A 20,121-nucleotide genomic window follows, 5' to 3' on the forward strand; every position below is an offset into this window, starting at 1 on the left:
ACATCAAATCATTTTTTTTTAAATGTAAAATGTTTTACCATTAAGTTTTATTTCCCTACTGAATAAACTAAAAAACAAACAATAGAAACCATCACAGAAATTCTAATGGCTTTCACTACAAATACCATTACAAACCATCAAATATAAAGGGGTCTTATGATGTGATTTCAATTTTTCCTCCGTTTTTGGAGTATTACAAACTCTTGGTGCATAAAGAATTTTAAAGCATTTTCTTCTTAAAATCCCCTCAAGACAACATTGTAAATTTTTCCCCATGAAAATAATTTATTTGTCTTAAAATGGCTTGAATATAACTGTTTTTGCTACACTACAGTTTTAATATAAATATATTTATCCTTGAACGTTATTGTTATACAGTTTCTATACATAGTCATAGTGCCATAGCCTATTTATTTTTGACAGAAATGAAAACAAAGCTACAGTGCAGTATAGCAGTAGTACAGTGCATTCAATGGATTGTACTGTTGTTTGTGAACATTTTTCTGAAAATAACTTTCAATAGAAAAGAACTACATAAAACAGTTTTGAAAGTTGGGAGTTTTGAAAATTACACGATTTGGTACCTTTCTAAAGCTATGATGATAATGCTATTGTAAATACAGTAAATATATCCCCAACAGTCCCATTTTCATGCATGTAAAATTCAATATGATGTTTAACCTGATTAAGTTCTGCCTGTATTTAAATACTTTACAGACAGAAAACAGCAGACAGAATCATGTATGTATATATATATATATATATATATATATATATATATATATATATATATATATATATATATATATATATATATATATATAGTATATATGGTATATTGAATTAATGCATTAAACAGAAGCTTTTGTTCAAAAGAAACTTACGGTACATTGCATTCAAGTGATATTTTTTCAGTTCATGCATTACCTGGGAACTGAACTTTTTACATTTTTACAGCTACATGAAGGCTGTATCAAAATCAGTGCTGATTAATACAGAAATGTAGACTGGCTGATGTGGTGTTTAATGAAAACTGGTGTCTTTAAATCTGTACATGATCACTGGGATATTCGCTGAGCACAGTTAAGATAGTAACCGGTTTTATTTCTTTTCCTGAAGGAGACCGGTATTATGGATTTATCCTTTGCACTTTTCTTAATTTCAACTCGATGCTGTTTGGCAGACCGTACTTGACCATTTCCCATTTTATCTGAAACAGAGATGGACAAACAGATCAGACTTTCCAGTAGTCGTTCTCCAATAGCAATATAGACTGAATGTATAAATAGCTGTATGTGTAGCTTACTTGCTGTAAAAATGTATTGGTGTTTGTACTGTTTGTTAGGTCAAGAAATGATTTAAGTCTCACTCGAAATCCAATGACTACAGAGAAAACACACACACAAAATCTCAGCATTTGTTGAGTTATATACCAAACAGTTGAATGTGTTTATATGAAATCAAGTGGAAATGTTTACTGGCTCCGTTAGTTGAAGGTGCCAAGCATTTAAAAGCCTTTTAGTATAACTCTATTAATGTCCAACTTCTGGTCAAACTACATGTTTTTTTTTTTTTTTTTTTTGCTGTGAAATCTATTTTATAAGATATAAGATTATTTTCTAAGATGAACTTGTATATTGTTAATTATATTTCAAGATGAATATATACTGGAATGAAGCAACTTAGGTTTAATTGATTATCCATACACAATTATTTAGAAAAATCATTTTCAAATGTGTGTAACAAAAGTGATCATCAGTTTTTTTGAGGAATGTTTATTTGTTTTCTATATCTCTCAATTATCAATGAATTGCATTGCATTTTATGTTTTGCTCCCCACAATAAAAACTAAACTAAGCATTTCAATATCTTACCAAGACAAATTATTGGGATGTTTATAGTGAGATTTGTATTAGTTTTATGTAAGTATCTGCTATACATTTATTAAGATCATATTGATTTACATTGGAAGCTTTCAGAATTTTCTTAAATTTTTGTCCATATAAATATAAGCATCAACACCAAATTTCATATAATGTGTTTGGGACTAAAACTGAGGAGTATGATCTTCATATTCTCACAATATCATACTATATAAGCCAGTGATCCTCAAATCTGGCTCGCGAGATCCACTTTCCTGCAGAGTTTAGCTCCGACTCCAATTAAACACACCTGCCTGTGATTTTCTAATGATCCTTAAGACACTGATTAGCAAACTCATGCGTGTTTGATTAGGGTTAGAACTAAACTTCGCAGGAAAGTGGCTTTCGCGAGCCAGATTTGAGGATCACTGATATAAGCCATGAAAGCCTGATGCAACAAATGACAACATAAACATTTAAAATACATGACATATATTTTAAGATTTTTTCTAGGTTTAAAAAACTTGGATTTGTTTTTAACTACTATTATTTCACATCTGTAAGGTACTGTATCCTTAACTGGACTGCTATTTTCCTCCTGGTCGGCAGGTGGCGACCCTCACCAGACTCCTGCTGAACACTACCACTCATTATGCCTGATGCATCACACCTGTGTCTTGCCCTATTTAAAGGGGGGTGAAATGCTCGTTTTCACTCAATATCCTGTTAATCTTGAGTACCTATAGAGTAGTACTGCATCCTTCATAACTCCAAAAAGTCTTTAGTTTTATTATATTCATAAGAGAAAGATAGTCTGTACCGATTTTTCCCGGAAAAACACGAGCGCCTAGAGGCGTGACGTGTGGGCGGAGCTAAAGAATCACGAGCGCGAGTAGGCTTTTGCGTTGAGAGCGTTTGGAAGCTGTGACATTTCCGTGAGGAAAAAACCATCATCCAAAACAAACCATGGCTAACAGTCAGATTCAGCGTATATTTATGATCCAGAATCAGATCCAGAGGCTGAAATTTAACAAGAGCAGCAGCAGCAACGAAGTCTCTATGTGGTATGTACTGAAACTGTATAGATTTGCTTAGCGGTTTTGGAAAATTACTAAGTTCCACTTTGTCGTCTTTTTTTTTTCTTTTTTTTTAAACTGTACATGTGGAAAGTGCAGTTTGATGCCAACATCGCATGTTGTTTACTTGATGTGCTTACGCGCCGATAGCTAAGTTAACAACACAGAGATATTTGAAGCAGTTTTACACACCGCCTGCGGTTCCAACACACGATCGTGACCCTTTTTTGTTGGGACTGCACTATCCTTTAGAAATAAACGATATGCAAATCCGTCGTCAAACTGGGCCTTGTTTGTAAAACAAGCATCTTCGAAATGCAGGGAACAAACACAAACACTTGCACAACTCCGTTGATGCCCTGGCAACCAAAGACACACTTCTTTTGTGACATTTGGCGACGCCTTCGCTCTGATCAGTGAATGTCTGTGCTCTCAGTGCTCTGCTATACAGGAGCGCGCGCTCTTCCGGCAGAAGTGCACTTAGGACCCATATAAGGAAATTCCGCTCCATCTAACGTCACACAGAGCCATACTCGAAAAAAACTTTCCGAAACTTGTGACAAACCGGAAGGAGTATTTTTGGAACAGAAATACTCCTTCAAACGTACAACTTAATTTTTGAAACTTTGTCCATGTTTAGCATGGGAATCCAACTCTTTAACAGTGTAAAAAACTCAGTATGCATGAAATAGCATTTCACCCCCCCCCCCCCTTTAAGTGTGTTTGTGCCATGCCTTATTGTTCAGTCCTGAGCCTATGTTACCTGTTAAAAGCTAAGTCTGTTAAAGTTTAAGTCTTTGGACCCTTGTGTCTATTTTTCTTTGTACTGTTTTTTGGAAGCGTGGCTTCTCTTGTTTTGTAGCACTTTTTATTAGTAAAGTTTTGTCTTGTTGAAGACCCATGACTCCTGGCCATTTGATCATCCCTGCTCTTGGATTAATTTAGTGGAGAGTCAGCTCAATCCATTAACTCAGTGACTTTGGACCCAACAGACCCGTGTTCAATCCTCACCTAGAACAGCCCTGTTACAACATCAGGATTTACAATGATAATAAGTGTGTCTTCAGTCAGTCACAGCATTATTACCTGTTGAGTTTGTGGTGGCTGTTTCTGAAAGGATGAACACAAACACCATTAAACACCTCATGAACTCGAGAAGTGCAATATTCTGTCCTGTGCTTTCTCTTTTGTTGATTATTATTATTATTCATGTATAAATATGAATGTACTGTATCAAGAGCAGATTCCTTGTGTGCTTAGACAGACTTGGCGAAAAAGCTCATTCTGATTCTGATTCTTTAGCACACTTGATTATAGGCAAGGCAAGTTTATTTATATAGCACATTTCGTACACAATGGTAATTCAAAGTGCTTTACATAAAAGAAAGAAAAATAATCATGAAGAAAAATAATAACAAAAAATAAAACAAGCAATTTTAAAAATTTTAAATTGATTAAAACATTTAAAAACAGTTAGAAAATGATTTTACATTAAAAATAATAATAAAATAAAATAAAACAGTGAAAATATAGTGCAATCAGATCGGACATTGCACAGTGCTCATTCAATAAATGCACAGGCAAAAAGATGCGACAGAGTGAGTCATCAACACTTTTGTCTTTTTTCTTGCAAGAGAAAGACTGCAATTTTAAGTGTGCATCTGTAATTTGTCTTTTAGAAGTTAACTACTATATAGATGAGCTTAAAGCTGACTGACATGTACTAAAAGACATACAATATTATACAAAATATTCAGTGTAATTAAATTTTTAATTTGTTTTAAACATCACACAGTGTTCTATAAAACTGATTAAAGCATTGGTTGTAGAAAACCCCTAATCTAGAGAGCGTTTACCTTTAGAGATGTTGTGTTGTCCACTGTCCACCCTGAAGACCCATCGGCCTGTAACATTAACATTACTGGAGTTCCTGAGGTTTGAGATGATGCTCCCATCGTTTGATCCAGGAATCACAAAGTAGTCTGTGGAGTTTACTGTGTCATAACCAGCCTGTACAAAATATGTAAAAGCAAATGAAAATTTAGACAGTACACATACATATAGTGTTCTATGGTACTGGATAATAACATTTTCTTCCTAAGACAGAAACAAGTTTCTTTCACCTGCACTGGATGTCCTGTTACAGCAATGTCACCATAATTCATCAGAATAAATGAAAAATTTCCATCTGAAATTAAAACCACTTGAAAAGATGTCTCCTGAAAATATTGAGAAAAAAAAGAAAGAAAAAAGAAAATCTCTTAGAGTTCTATCATTCATGAAGTGAAAACAGTATATCAGACAGTAAAACAGTATATCATACGTACTGTACTGCTAAAGTTGAAGTAAGCGACTTTATCCCAAGTTGCTACAAAGACCCAAGAAGCGTTGGAAGTCAGATTTGGGAAATGTGTGTTTATATCCTGAGAGGCACGTGTAAGTACATTTCCGTCAGTGTACTGCTGGTATGAAATGACACCTCTCACATTGTTGTTAAGGTTTGTCCAGAGACCTGCAATTATATCTTGGCTTCTATTAGCAGGAAATGAGTAAGGAGTATATAGTGATGAAGGCTTGTCAAATGTGAGATGTCCATTGTTATTAACCTGTAATAAGAGACATCAGTCAAAATTACAAGTTCGACTGATGACAGACCCTTCACTCACATTTAGACTTAGAATTAAGATAGAGTCAAATTCTTACATAAATCTGCTGGTATGTGCGGCCAAAGAACAGAAATGGACTCAACAGCTGAATAACTGAAGAGCTCCCATCATCATCAAGAGGATTGCTTTTGTCTCCTACTGTTGAGCCGAATGGGTAGAATATTGCTGGTGCTGCCAAGAGAATAAATAAAAAAAATAAAAAATAAAAAACAGACTGATGTTTCCATTTCTAGATAAGCATCACAATAATTAGCACCAACAGAAAGTGTGGAAAAGACCAAATAATACTGTATTTACGTGTGACAAAAAGCTTTAGAGCTGCACAAGTCAAGAAGTGGCTGTAATAAAATAACTAACTGCTGAAAATTGACACTTTTTCTTCTATCGGGGCAATAATTAAGAAGTTTAAATCAACCGCAGATGGTAACAATCATACTGGAGGAAGATATGCATCTATACAGGCAACACACAAAGTGAGGAGGATGGTTTGAGGAGACATAAACCTCCAAGGATCAGGTGGAGAATTGCAGATCAGAAAGTCTCTACTGCAATGTGATTCTTACCTACTGTACATAACATGAACTTTGTAATAGCGTGTTTCTGACATAAACATATCCTTAATTCAAAATTACCTGGCTTTGCAGTCACTGGGAGAATGGCTGTTAAAGAAAAATATCAAGAGATTAGAAAACACTATATATATATCTTATACAGTATATGGTCTTCACAGCATTATTACCTGTTGAGACTGTGGTGGTTGACGATGTGGGGTTTACTGAGAGAATGAAAACAAACACCATTAAATACTTTTTCGTACAGGTTTCTTAATTCTGTGGTTACATATTTTCTACTGAAAAGGGAAATTAGGGCAGCACATACTGAGGCAACCAACTGAACCATGCATTGATCCATAATTATACACCAGTACAAGATTGAATGTGTATATCTGTTAGAAGATTATTTTGTGTTTACTTTTAGGAGTAGACTAGTTGTACTGATACTGTGACACTCACTTGGATTTATGAAATGACATGTTTTAAACTAATTATGCAAATACATTATGGGGTTATGTAATATTTATAGTTATCAAAACACTAGCTTGTAAAACAAAGCCTATTTATTTAATATACAACCCCAATTCCAGAAAACATGGGATGTTTTGTAAAATGCATTAAAATCAAGAATCTGTGATTTGTTAATTCTCTTTAACTTTTATTCAGTTGACAAAAAGTACTAAGAAAATATTCTGAAAGTTTTCACTGACCAACTTAAATGTATTAATTTTTGCAACACACCCCAAAAAAGTTGGGACAGAGAAAAAATAAAAGAGGAAGCAGCTGAATTGGTAAAAGGTGAGGGTATCAAGTTTGGGTATAAAAGGAGCATCTCAGTCTTTGCAAGCAAAGCTGGATCATGAGTCATCACTTTTTTTATGAGATAAGTGTCTAACAAATCAAAATCACTTTTCTCACTGCAAGATTGCAAAGAACTTAGTTTTTTACCAACTAGCAACTACCATGTAAGTGGCACTGCATAAGAATAAAAAAAAATGGGCATCAAGTTCTCAGTCCCAAAAAAACCATGACCATGTGACTTTCATCATCAACGGACCCGTTTGGATCACAGACTGCTGACTGTCTGTGTAAGTCTTGTATCAAGAGAGATTGGACAAAAACAATTTCAACAATTAAACATTTTAAAGGTCCCCTTCTTCGTGATCCCATGTTTTAAACTTTAGTTAGTGTGAAATGTTGTTGTTAGAGTATAAATAATATCTGTACAATTCTAAAGCTCAAAGTTCAATGCCAAGTGAGATATTTAACAGAATTCGCCTACAAAAAACGACCCATTTGGACTACATCCCTCTAGTTCCTGCAGTAATGACGTCACTAAAACAGTTTTTTGACTAACCTCCGCCCACATGAATTCACAAAAAGGGGGCGTGGCCTTGTTGCGCTCTGACGGAGAACAAGGAACAGCTGCGTTTGTGTTCGACATGTCGTTGAAACACTGTTATTTTCATATCGGAGTCCAATCATCTTTGTTTGGGCTTCCCAGGGACGCTTTCTTGGAGTTTAATGGTTACAATTTATGTTTAACACGGTTCCCGAAAATTATAATCCACATGTAAAACTATGTGCAGCACATTTTGCTGAGGGCAACTTTCTCAATCAGTTTAATGCCGGATTCGCACAAAGATTATTCTTGAAAGATGGAGCAGTTCCCTCTTTGTCTGGAGAAGCCGTTGTTTATGGACCACAACCGGTAAGTTGGTGCGTTTAACAGTTTCTGTAACTTACTACATAAAGTTAGCTTTGTTAACTAGATGTTAGGGCTGTGCAAAAAAACAAATGCGATGTTCATGCGCATCTTGTCAGTTAAAGCGCTCCTGTGATTATAAGTACATCTCCGTGCGTTCTAGCCCAATCACGTTACCAGGAGGGCAGCCTGCTCTAAGCTGCTGTCGAATCACAACACAGGAACCGCTGGCCCAATCAGAATTCATTACGTATTTCTGAAGGATGGACTTTATAGAACAAGGAAGACATCAGCCCGTTTTTGTGACAGTGAAAACAGCGGTATACAGATAGGTGAATTGTGTCAAAAATACTGTGTTTTTTTACACGTGAAACATGAACACATGTTATATTGCACACTGTAAACACAATCAAAGCTTCAAAAAAAGCGTTTTTAGAGTGTGTTGCAGCCATCAAAATAAAAATTTAAGTATAACATAACTTATTCTTGATTTTATGGAATTTCACAAAACATGCCAACTTTTCTGGAATTGCGGTTGTATTTAAGAAAATGTAAAAACTTTACCTTCAGAAATTTGTAGTCCACCATCCACCCTGAAGGCCCATCGTCCTGAAACACCGACATTACTGGAGTTCCTGAGGTTTGAGATGGAGCTGCCATTGATTGATCCATTGATCACTATGTAGTGTGTGGAGTTTATTGTGTCATAACCAGCCTGTACAACCAAGAAAGAATTACACACACACATACATATACACATATATACATATATAAAACACACAATACACACAGAAAGCAAGTTTCTTTTACCTGCACTGGATGTCCTGTTACAGCAATTTCACCATAATTCATCAGAATAAATGAAAAATGGCTGTCTGCAATTAAAATCACTTGAAAGGATGTTTCCTGAAAAGGTCAGAAATAAAATGTAATTATCTTAAACTGATCATTGTGGAATGTTTTGTGTATTTGCTCTATTTTAATTTTTTTTCTTTTATTATTAAATATTGTTGTTGGGTCATTCAAATCAACCAAATTTCAAAAACTTTCCTGGCTCAATTTTTTTATTTTGTTATTATTTTTTTATGATGAAAGACAAACTAAAAATAGTTACCAAAGGCAATATCATATATTCCATATTATTGCTCTTTTGTGGTATAATTGCTACTATTGTCCTTATGTTTAAGTCACTTTGGATAAAATTGTCTGCTAAATGATTACATGTAAATGGAATTGACAACTATAAAAAAAAAAAAAATAGAAAAAAAAATCTCTCTCTGTAACTCAGGTAGCAGTAAAGATAACCTAATATCTGTTTAGAGAATGGTTCTTAATGTCCTTCTTCAATACAATGCAACAATGATTAAATAGTTAAAACTAGCATTTTTAGCCAGGAACTGGGAATGTGGAAATTGATTTATTATCATTATTATCATGTAAATTAAATATTTTTAAATAGAATTGAGTAAAGAATAAAGGGGAAAACAAACTCACTGTGTTGGTTAAGCTGAAGTAAGCGACCTTATCCCAAGTTGCAACAAAGACCCAAGAAGCAGTGAAGTTCAGATTTGGGAAATGTGTGTTTATATCCTGAGTGGCGCGTGTGAGAACATTTCCACTGGTGTACTGATGATATGAAACTACACCTCTCTGACGGTTGTCAAGATCAGTCCAGAGACCAGCAATTATATCTTGGCTTCCTCTAGCAGGGAATGAGTAGGGAACAAATTGTGATGAAGGCTGGTTAAATGTGAGGTGTCCATTATTATTAACCTACAACATGAGAAATATTGTCCAAATCACTGATCACAGATGAGTTTATAAAGCATTTATCAGTCACATTTACACTCAGAATGAAGATGGAATCAAATTCTTACATAAATCTGCTGGTATGTGCGGCCAAAGAATGGAAATGGACTCAACAGTTGAATAACAGAGGAGCTCCCATCATCAGCAGCAGTATTGTTTGTGTCTCCAGCTGCTGAGCCGAATGGGTAGAATATTTCTGGTGGTGGTGAGTGAGTAAAGAAAAGAAAAATACAAAAGATTTGACATTTACATTTCTGATTGATTTCCTCTCATGTTTGTTAAGACATGACTCGTGTTGGGAATCTGGTTGTGATTATTAGTTACAGTAGTAGCATTCTCCTTGCTTTAAATCAGAGACAGAGATAACGCAGTGTAGTAAGATTACATTTATTTAAATTAATGTGTGTGTGTGTGAGAGAGATTGCACGTGTTAATTTCCCATGTCTGTGAACTTCTGTTAACAGTGGAACTGCAAATCATTTTAATTAATCAAAAACAGCAACGTAAAGTGTGCTTCAGGTTCAATGATGGCAGCGTGTCTGTGATAATTAAACTGACTGGAGCTATTGCTTAAACACACACCTTCCAGCCAATCAGATTAGAGTCAACTGATGTAAAATAAATTAAATAAACATTTCTCCATAACATTTGTTACAGTTTTTGACAGTAAATTAATTGCAAAAAAAAGGAAGTAACATCAGATTACATCCTGTTATGGATTATTGAAAAAGAAAATACGCATGACAGGAACTTGGTTCTATGCATCATGTTTTGATTTAAAAATAAAGTAATTCTAATGATAATAATAATTTTAAATTTTTATATATATATATATATATATATATATATATATATATATATATATATATATATATATATAAAATTGTTCACATCAATAGGCTATCAATAAAAATTGCAGATGTAAAATAGCCTTTTAACTAATTATGGCACATTGTACATATGTATTATTGATTTGTATTGTCCCTGTAAAAAAAAAAAAAAAAAAAAAACACTGAAATAAATACATTTTCATTTCATGCTGACAGTTATAGTAAAATCTAACTGAAGTATATTTCATTTGTACTAAATGTTTTTTTTATGTGAAGAGGAACTGGGCTTTAATTATGGGATGAAACATAATTTAACTTCCTGATGATGTACATGATTGTAAAGACATGAGATCCAGTCGTGATGTGTGACAAAAGGCTGTTGAGCTGCTCATATCAGTACATGGCTTTAAAAAATAACAAATAAGTTAAAAACAATTTACTATCAGAGCAATAATGTTTAATAAACTAGGTGGTAACAATAACACAAAGTGATGAGGATGGTTTGAGAAGAAATTTGTTCATTTCACACCAAAGCAGTGTATTCAGTTTGTGAGAAAAATAGATGTAATAATAATAATAAATATAAATATAAATATATTACCTGCTGTTGTTTGTACTCTGGCTATTAAATAGAAAGATAAACGATTAAACTCACCAGCACACATTTGTATATTTTTATTGCCTTTGACACATTAAGACTGATAATCAAACAGTAAACAAAAAAAAAAAAAAACCTTACAGAGTGACAGGACTGATATGAACACCAGCAGATGTTGGAAAACTGGAGACAATCTCATGATGATGACGTCAGAGATAAAACCAGGAATCCTCCTTTTGTAATCTTAGAGTATTAAAACATCATGCATTATCATAAACACAGTCTAAACCAACGTCTATGGAATGTCTCTTACAAAACACAGTTATTAATACTCAGGTAACTCAATCAAATCTCACTGGAGTCATTCAAAGCCACTGAAACAACAGAAAAATTCCAGCTCTTTATTTCTATGTGATTACCTTAAGATTGACTACAGTGAGCATATGTGTAAATACATATTACACTTTACGCTATAGAAATGTGCATTTCAGTATATATAGAATCAGAAAGAGCTTTATTGCCAAGTATGCTTACGCATACAAGGAATTTGTTTTAGTGACATAAGCTTCCAGTACAAAAAAAAAAAAAAAAAGAGATTTACAAATTGACAAATAAATAAGTGTATAACCAATTGTGCTATAAATGATATATAGTAACATATGCTGTTATAATTAGTGATACATGATATACAAACACAGTTTAAAATGTACTCATTTCCTTTTCATCCACATTCAAGCAGTTAACTTAAGCTTAAAATACTCATCCTTTAAAATTAGTTTAAAAACAATGAAGTCATGCACATTCTCAATATGCTTGTCATTTATAATAATCAATAGTAAAATTCAGCACTAGTAACTCTTCTGTCACTCACTTCAGTTTTGCTAATGGCTTTTACTTTACATTTACTTTTTTTAAGTCTGCTTTTTTTTTTTTTGTCGTATATGACAACTTTGTTTATTGCAAACAGATCAGTCCAATTTGACAGATTTGTCTCAAAATAAAAATAAATCACTTTAGGGAAGGTCCCGATTTCTTCTGTTTCAAATAATGATAAATCATATGTTTTTATCAAATTTAGTGGAGTAAAAGGTAAGATATTTTGTTTTGAAAATAAAAGATACACCCTTCTAATGTAATGCTTTAGTTAAATTAATTACAAAAGTAAGGCCCTAGAGAACCAGAGCATTACTTTAAAGATAATAATTTCTCTTACCTCAGACAGCTGCTCCGGCGACGCTCTTTCACCTGCTGTGGGTTAGCAGGAAGTTTGCACCGGTTTTTACTCTACACCTGCCTTTGCTCAAGGGCAGAACGCCCCCTGGAATGAAAGATTTTATTTTGTTTTTGGAAAATCACCAGTAAGTTATAAAATAGAAAACAGTTTCACTTCAGATCTTTCATTTAGATTTTAGATTAGATAACAGGTAGAGTACACACATTCCTTCAGTGAACTCAAAAAGAACAGCAATGAGAGTGTTGTACTGTAAACATATTCATAAGTCGATTAATGATTCAATGGATTTAATGCCACTGCGCCTGTAACTCTTCACCAATTAATTTAAATCAGATGCCAAAGCAACTATACAAAACATGTCTGTCTACTGCAAAAATCAGCAAACATTTAGTATACTACAAACTTCAGTGCTCTATTTTTTTATCCACTTACCAAGTCAAATGTTAAGATGCCTAAATATGTCATATGATTGTAATTATATATTTAAGTACATAGTAGTATTTTAACAACATGTATATATTATAGGTTTAAGATTTGGTTTAGGGCTATGTATAACAAAGAAACTAAAATAAGGTGCTACCAAGAAATGTTAGTAGTAATTAACAAGGGTTAGAGTTGGGGTTAGGTGTCATACCTCATTTTTTCAGCTTTCTAAAAGCAAATGTTTTCAGATATGTGGAGATAGGACCAAAATATTATCATTTGCTTACGTCATTGATTTGTGGCAGTGATACAAATCATGTCACATCACTGAATCATCAGTGAACTGACTTTAGCTGGAAAAAAACAACTCTGTTATTCTTGCATTATTGACAAACTATTTTCCTGTTTGACACTGTAAAAGCTGCTTTGACACAACCAGTATTGTATAAAGCACCATTCAAATAAAGTTGACTTGAAATACTAATGATACGCTTGTCACAACACGGACCTAGAAAATGACGTTAACCTATGATACCAACAAAATGAACAGAGTTGTCAGTGGTAATAGTATTAATGTCTGATTACTAAGGTTTCCCACAGAAAATGTTGTTTATCACTGTCAAATGAAATCAATAAAATAAACCAAACATCCAAAAACCAAAGCAACCATTAACAATACCCAAAAACTAAAACATGTCGTTCCATTTGTGTACTGCTGATACAAGAACATGCTATTGTAATAGTCATTAAAGTCATTCCAGAGTGGCATAATCTAATCTTCAACATTCAACATATTCCTAATGACTGAGAATACAGGAATTATGAGTGACAAAAGATTGTTGAGCTACACAAATTAGGAAATGGCAAAAAGAAAATAGCACAATCTCCTTTAATTCAATAATTTAATTACTGTACAAATTGTGAATAAAAACAGAATGCAATGATGTGGGAGTTTCAAATTTCAATATTTTGAAATATTCAGAATACAGCATAGATGACATATCAAATGTTTAAACTGAAAAAATGTATCATTTTAAGGGAAAAATAAGTTGATTTGAAATTTCATGACATCAACACATCTCAAAAAAGTTGGGACAAAGTCATGTTCACCACTGTGTGGCATCCGCTCTTCTTTTTATAACAGTCTGCAAATGTCTGGGGACTGAGGAGACCAGTTGCTCAAGTTTAGGAATAGAAATGTTGTCCCATTTTTGTCTAATACAGGCTTCTAGGTGCTCAACTGTCTCAGATCTTCTTTGTCACATCTTCCTCTTTATGATGCACCATGTGTTTTCTATGGGTGAAAGATCTGGACTACAGGCTGGCCATTTCAGTACCCGGATCCTTCTTCTACGCAGACATGATGTTGTAATTGATGCAGTATGTGGTCTGGCATTGTCATGTTGGAAAATACAAGGTCTTCCATGAAAGAGATGACATCTTGATGGTTCTAGAACTTGAATATACCTTTCAGCATTGATGGTATCTTTCCAGATGTGTAAGCTGCCCATGCCACATGCACTCATCCAACCCCATACCATCAGAGATGCAGGCTTCTGAACTGAGCGCTGATAACAACTTGGGTTGTCCTTGTCCTCTTTAGTCCGGATGACATGACGTCCCAGTTTTCCAAAAAGAACTTCAAATTTTGATTCCTCTGACCACAGTTTTCCACTTTGCCACGGTCCATTTTAAATGAGCCTTGTCCCAGAGAAAACTCCTGCGCTTATGGATCATGTTTAGATATGGCTTCTTTTTTTACCTATATAGTTTTAGCTTGCAATGACAAATGGCATTGGGGATTGTGTTCACTAAAAATGTTTTTTGGAAGTATACCTGAGCCCATGTTGTGATTTCCATTACAGTAGCATTCCTGTATGTGATGCAGTGCCTTCTAAGGGCCCGGAGATCACAGGCATCCAGTATGGATTTCTGGCCTTGACCCTTAAAGATACAGGTTGTAGGACCTGCCACTAGAGGGGCGCACTACCAAAACAATAACAATCGCATGGTCTGATGACGCTAAGGGGGAGCATGGAATGATGGGATTTGTTGTCTTCTACCCAACCGCTGACGGCCATCAATTAGACGGAAAGATAAATAATTGGTATAAAACGAGTTCAACGATTTGCGCAAGTTGCACGAGATCTCTTTCTAGTTGAAGTTGGTCGTGAAGCTACTTCCGCATTTGTCCACACCACTGTTGTCATGTGGTTTCTACGTCAGTAAAGGGGGGTAACAAAGTGTAACTAACGTCATTGACAGGCGACTGCACTGCCCCATGGTCACGGTTCAGAATGGGAATTTTCTCATGATTTACAAGTAGTTGAAAACATTAGAGATTTTGTTAGTAATCAGCTGGACAAAATATATAACACTAGCCTAGTGGTTTTTAGGTATTTTACTGCAAATATCTTACAAATTGTACCTTTAAGCACAGAGATTGTTCCAGATTCTCTGAATCTTTGGATGATATTATGCACTGTAGATGAAAACTTCAAACTCTTTTTCTATTGCTCCACTATTTTTCACTGCAGCATTGGGGGAATTGGTGATCCTCTGCCCATCTTTACTTCTGAGAGACAGTGCCACTCTGAAAGGCTCTTTTTATACCCAATCATGTTTCCAATTGACCTAATAAGTTGCAAATTGGTCCTCCAGCTGTTCGTTATATGTACATTTAACTTTTCCGGCCTCTTATTGCTACCTGTCCCAACTTTTTTGGAATGTGTAGCTTTCATGAAATCCAAAATGAGCCAATATTTGGCATGAAATTTCATAATGTCTCACTTTCAACATTTGATATGTTATCTTTTATTGTGAATAAAATATAAGTTTATGAGATTTGTAAATTATTCCATTCCTTTTTTACTTACAATTTGTACAGCGTCCCAACTTTTTTGGAATCGGGTTTGTAATATTGCAATGACCACTTTTATGGTGTTTTGTGACCTTAAAGGTACCATCTGTCATGTCTGACAAAAAAAATCATACTCCACATTCCATACCAGATGGGGGCCGTATGCCTCAATAAAGTGAATTGGTCTACTCTAGAGTAACAAATGAGAAACGGCATAGTCTCTATGCTCCGCCCCTACCTTCACAACAACCCTAGAGCCATGGCCAAAGCCTAAGAGGACGTTTTGCCTCCAGAGGAACGTTGGGTGATTTTGAAACATGACATCTTCAAGCTACTCCCCTTCACCTTTACCAGTGAATAGGTTCATATTCATTTTGTTCATATTACACTTTGATAATTGATTGATTTAATTGATGATCTTGACAGTTATTGAATTGAACTAAATCAATGCTAAACTGAATTGAGATGAACAATCACACTACTGTCTTGTTTCTATTACTTTTTTCCTGTTTATAACCGTGAAGCTGCTTTGAAAGAATCTCTACTGTATAGAAATAATAAAGGTGACTTGAGATACAGTCAAACATTATTATTTTTATTAAACCTCAAATTTAGATGAGCAGGAAGAATCATGTACTGAGATGGAATATGACATTAATGCATTTAGGAGACACTTTTAGTGACGTGACATTCAGCCAAGTATGGTGACCCATACTCAGAATTTGTGCTCTGCATTTAACCCATCCGAAGTGCACACACACAGAGCAGTGAACACACACACACACACTGTGAACACACACCCGGAGCAGTGGGCAGCCATTTATGCTGCGGCGCCCGGGGAGCAGTTGGGGGTTCGGTGCCTTGCTCAAGGGCACCTAAGTCGAGGTATTGAAGGTGGAGAGAGAACTGTACATGCACTCCCCCCACCCACAATTCCTGCCCGCCCGGGACTCAAACTCACAACCTTTCGATTGGGAGTCCGACTCTCTAACCATTAGGCCACGACTTCCCGTAATTTTTTTTAAAAGCAACATACATGCAACATACATTTAATTTTATTCAAAGCAACATACATTGAAACTATACAAACACTGTGCATTATCCTAGAAAAGTGTTTATACCTTTATAAGATATAGTTCTAATGAAGGTGAATGAGAAAAACTAAGTTTTACTTTCAGTAAAGCTCTAGTTATTTTATTTTACTTATGAAGCTGACATTTGATACACACGATTGATACCGATCCATTGGACCTGTTGTATGATACTTTTATGCTGGTTAGAGTCTTTAAATAAAACCAACTTTATGAAAAACTGTCATCAGTCGTGAGGGACATTTGTTGTCAGATGCTAAACAAACTGATTTTACTTCTTTTCCTTAAAGAAGATGAAATTACAGCTTTGTCTTTTGCAGTTTTCTTAACTTCAGCTCGATGCTGTTTGGCAGACCGTACTTGACCAGCTCCTGCTTGATCTGAAACACAGATGGACAAACAGATCAGACTTTCCCCATGTGATCTATTTGAACCGTATTCTGTTTAAATATTCATAGTAAGTGTGACGTACTTGCTGTAAAACTATTTCAGTGCTGCCACTCTGTGTCAGGTCTAAAAATGAGGAAAGTCTCATTTTTAATCCAATGACATTGTCTAAAGGGAAACACACAGGAACACCTAAATACTCATTTATATTTGTTGGCACTAATCATACAAACACAATATGGTATTATATGAAATTTATCATAACATTATCTATAAATAAGGCTTTTACTTTTGCTGTTTCCTGGTCCACCGTCCACCCTGAAGACCCATTGACCGGGAACTTTAACATTACTGGAGTTCCTGAGGTTTGAGATGAAGCTGCCATTGATTGATCCAGGAATCACAAAGTAGTGTGTGGAGTTTATCGTGTCATAACCAGCCTGAAAGTGTGAAAAAACATTATTCATATAAACAGTATGAGAGAATATTAACTTTTATACAGTAGTGAATAGTATCATTTTGTTCTCAATAAAGAAAACAAGTTTCTTTCACCTGCACTGGCTGTCCTGTTACAGCAATGTCACCATAATTCATCAGAATAAATGAAAAATGACCACCTGAAATTAAAACTACTTGAAACGATGTTTCCTGCAAAAATTTAAAGATAAACACTTTAAGCTTATCAATATATTGTTGTTTTCTCGGTTATTGTCTTTATGGTCTACTGTATTAATTTGACCAAGTATTCAGAAAAATCATGAACAAAGTGAAAACTGTTATAGTTAACAAGAACATCAATCTTACTGTGTTGTTTAAGTTGAAGTAAGCGACTTTATCCCAAGTTGCAACAAAGAGCCAAGATGCGATGAAGTTCAGATTTGGGAAATGTGTGTTTATATCCTGAGTGGCGCGTGTGAGAACATTTCCACTGGTGTACTGATGATATGAAACTACACCTCTCTGACGGTTGTCAAGATCAGTCCAGAGACCAGCAATTATATCTTGGCTTCCTCTAGCAGGGAATGAGTAGGGAACAAATGCTGATGAAGACTGGTTGAATGTGAGGTGTCCATTATTATTAACCTGCAAAATGAGATATATTGTCAAAATCACTGATCACAGTTGAGTTTATAAAGCATTTATTAGTCACATATAGACTCAGAATGAGGATGGAGTCAAATTCTTACATAAATCTGCTGGTATGTGCGGCCAAAGAATGGAAATGGATTTGACAGTGGAATAACTGTGGAGCTCCCATCATCAGCAGCAGCATTTATTGTGTCTCCAGCTGATGAGCCGAATGGGTAGAATATTGCTTGTGCTACCAAAAGAAAAAAAAAATTCTGACATTATTCCTCAAAGATTTAAGGGGCTCATATTTGAATACGGCTGTGATTAGTAGCAAGATAGTGATGCCCTCTGGTGGCCAAACTCATGTGGATGTTACAGTAGTAAAGTAAAACAACCGAAAATGGGGGAAATCTTATGAAATAAATGTTTTTGTTTGTTTGTTTGTTTTTTGATGAAAGATAAAAAAAAAAAAACCATAATGCTGCCTGGTCCTTCAGAAATGCCTTATACAACATTAGAAAAATCAGCTACACAACATGCTACACAACTCAAGCTCTTGATCTTCAAGCTCTTGATCTGTCCAGGCTGGACTACTGCAACACTCTCTTTTCAGGTTTTCCAGCCAATTTTATCAAACCTCTGCAACTAATCCAGAATGTGACAGCAAGAGTAGAACTGTAACAGGGAGTCAGAGACGTTCAGATCCTTATGCAGTGGTTTAATAAAGAGAATGGTCAGACAGGCAGTAATCAGAGCACAGCGTCAAGTATGTCAGGGATATCCAGAATCAGCAACAGAAACAAGCAGAGGTCAGGCAGGCTGCAGAGAATCACAGTCATTATAAACAATCCAAGATCAGACACGGAAGGAGCAAACACAGGGAAAACACTCGGAAATACCAGACAGATCTAAACAAGACTTCGCCATGTGAGTGTGGATGAGTGCAACCTTTAAAGTGTCGCTGATAGGAAACAGGTGAGGTTCAATAATGAGTTCCTAGGCAAGGGTTTATGGGAAATGTAGTCCAGGGTGTACTGTGTCGTGTGAAAGTCTGTGTCGTAAATAAATAGATGTGCAGTGACTGGATCATGAAAAGAACACACACCCAATGCTCTGTGTATGTCACGTCACTCACTCACTCACTTTAATGATCTGGAAAGAGTGCATGTCACACCTCTGTTCATCCACTGTATTTAAACTGGTTATACTAATAGCCATTCACATACATTTTAAGGCATTGATGTTAGCCTTCAAAATAACCACTGGCTCTGCACCCCTTCAGTTAATTCACAAACACCATGCAGAAATGTACCTATGAAGTTTAATTCTGATAAATGAGTATTCAATTCTAAAACAGTTCTAAGGTACATAAAAAAAATGTTGCATGTGCATGAGTCTTCCATCACTCACAGCAATATTATTACCTGACACTGCGCTGTTTGTCCATGTGATGATTTCTGTACAAAACACAAACAGACATCATTAAATAATTATGTTTAAAATTTAGAAACAAACATTTGCACATTTATGCTGTCTTTGCCACATTAAGATCAAACAGATGGTAAACAAAACCTTACCGAGTGAAAGGACTGATATGAACACCAGCAGATGTTGTGAAACTTGAGACAATCTCATGATGATGATGTCAGAGATAAAAACCAGAATGTGGGAGTCCTTCTGTAATCCAACAGCATTATTAGAGCATCATGCATTATTATAAATACAGGTAAACCAAAGTCTTTTACAAAAACCCCTTAACAGATGACAGCCAAATGTTACTAGAGTCATTCAAAGCCACTGAAACATCTTCCTTTATTTCTACTATGTGATATAATGTAAATATATGTGTTACACTGATATATTATAAATATATATATTTTTTTTTTTGCATTCTAATGTACACAGTAACATACACCATTATGATTGGGGATACTTGATAAACCAACATGGTTTAC

At 35.0% G+C, this 20,121-nt stretch overlaps 2 protein-coding genes across 2 annotated transcripts; both read right to left on the bottom strand.

Annotated features, from left to right (window-relative positions):
• Positions 1-816: 816 nt before the first annotated feature.
• LOC128025662 (uncharacterized) lies at positions 817-15,378 on the bottom strand. Its single transcript, XM_052612144.1, has 13 exons — positions 15,331-15,378; positions 9,358-9,636; positions 8,674-8,769; positions 8,428-8,578; positions 6,344-6,379; positions 6,237-6,263; positions 5,642-5,775; positions 5,266-5,544; positions 5,062-5,157; positions 4,795-4,948; positions 4,025-4,048; positions 1,307-1,383; positions 817-1,210 (listed from the first exon to the last, which is right to left on the bottom strand). Exons 1-13 carry the CDS (start codon positions 15,376-15,378, stop codon positions 1,130-1,132), a joined length of 1,482 nt encoding a protein of 493 aa, XP_052468104.1. The 3' UTR covers positions 817-1,129.
• Positions 15,379-16,227: 849 nt separating this feature from the next.
• Positions 16,228-19,839, bottom strand: LOC128025519 (sushi, nidogen and EGF-like domain-containing protein 1). The gene is made up of 8 exons (XM_052611964.1): positions 19,744-19,839; positions 19,591-19,623; positions 18,283-18,416; positions 17,900-18,178; positions 17,648-17,743; positions 17,385-17,535; positions 17,181-17,263; positions 16,228-17,088 (listed from the first exon to the last, which is right to left on the bottom strand). The coding sequence occupies exons 1-8, from the start codon at positions 19,799-19,801 to the stop codon at positions 17,008-17,010; spliced, it is 915 nt and encodes a 304-aa protein (XP_052467924.1). The 5' UTR covers positions 19,802-19,839; the 3' UTR covers positions 16,228-17,007.
• Between the last annotated feature and the right edge of the window lie 282 nt (positions 19,840-20,121).

Source organism: Carassius gibelio, chromosome A12, assembly GCF_023724105.1.
Source record: "Carassius gibelio isolate Cgi1373 ecotype wild population from Czech Republic chromosome A12, carGib1.2-hapl.c, whole genome shotgun sequence".
Lineage (NCBI taxonomy): Eukaryota > Metazoa > Chordata > Actinopteri > Cypriniformes > Cyprinidae > Carassius > Carassius gibelio.

Excerpts from the sequence above, each read along its gene's own strand:
- LOC128025519 (XM_052611964.1), bottom strand. The coding sequence starts at position 19,801 with ATGAGATTGTCTCAAGTTTCACAACATCTGCTGGTGTTCATATCAGTC. Across the intron at positions 17,536-17,647 it reads TAACAGGACAGCCAGTGCAG|GCTGGTTATGACACGATAAA; the intron begins GTGAAAGAAACT and ends TCACACTTTCAG. Across the intron at positions 17,089-17,180 it reads CTGAAATAGTTTTACAGCAA|ATCAAGCAGGAGCTGGTCAA; the intron begins GTACGTCACACT and ends TCTGTGTTTCAG.
- LOC128025662 (XM_052612144.1), bottom strand. The coding sequence starts at position 15,378 with ATGATTGGGTATAAAAAGAGCCTTTCAGAGTGGCACTGTCTCTCAGAA. Across the intron at positions 8,770-9,357 it reads ACTTCAGCTTAACCAACACA|GAAACATCCTTTCAAGTGAT; the intron begins GTGAGTTTGTTT and ends TGACCTTTTCAG. Across the intron at positions 4,949-5,061 it reads TAACAGGACATCCAGTGCAG|GCTGGTTATGACACAGTAAA; the intron begins GTGAAAGAAACT and ends TATTTTGTACAG.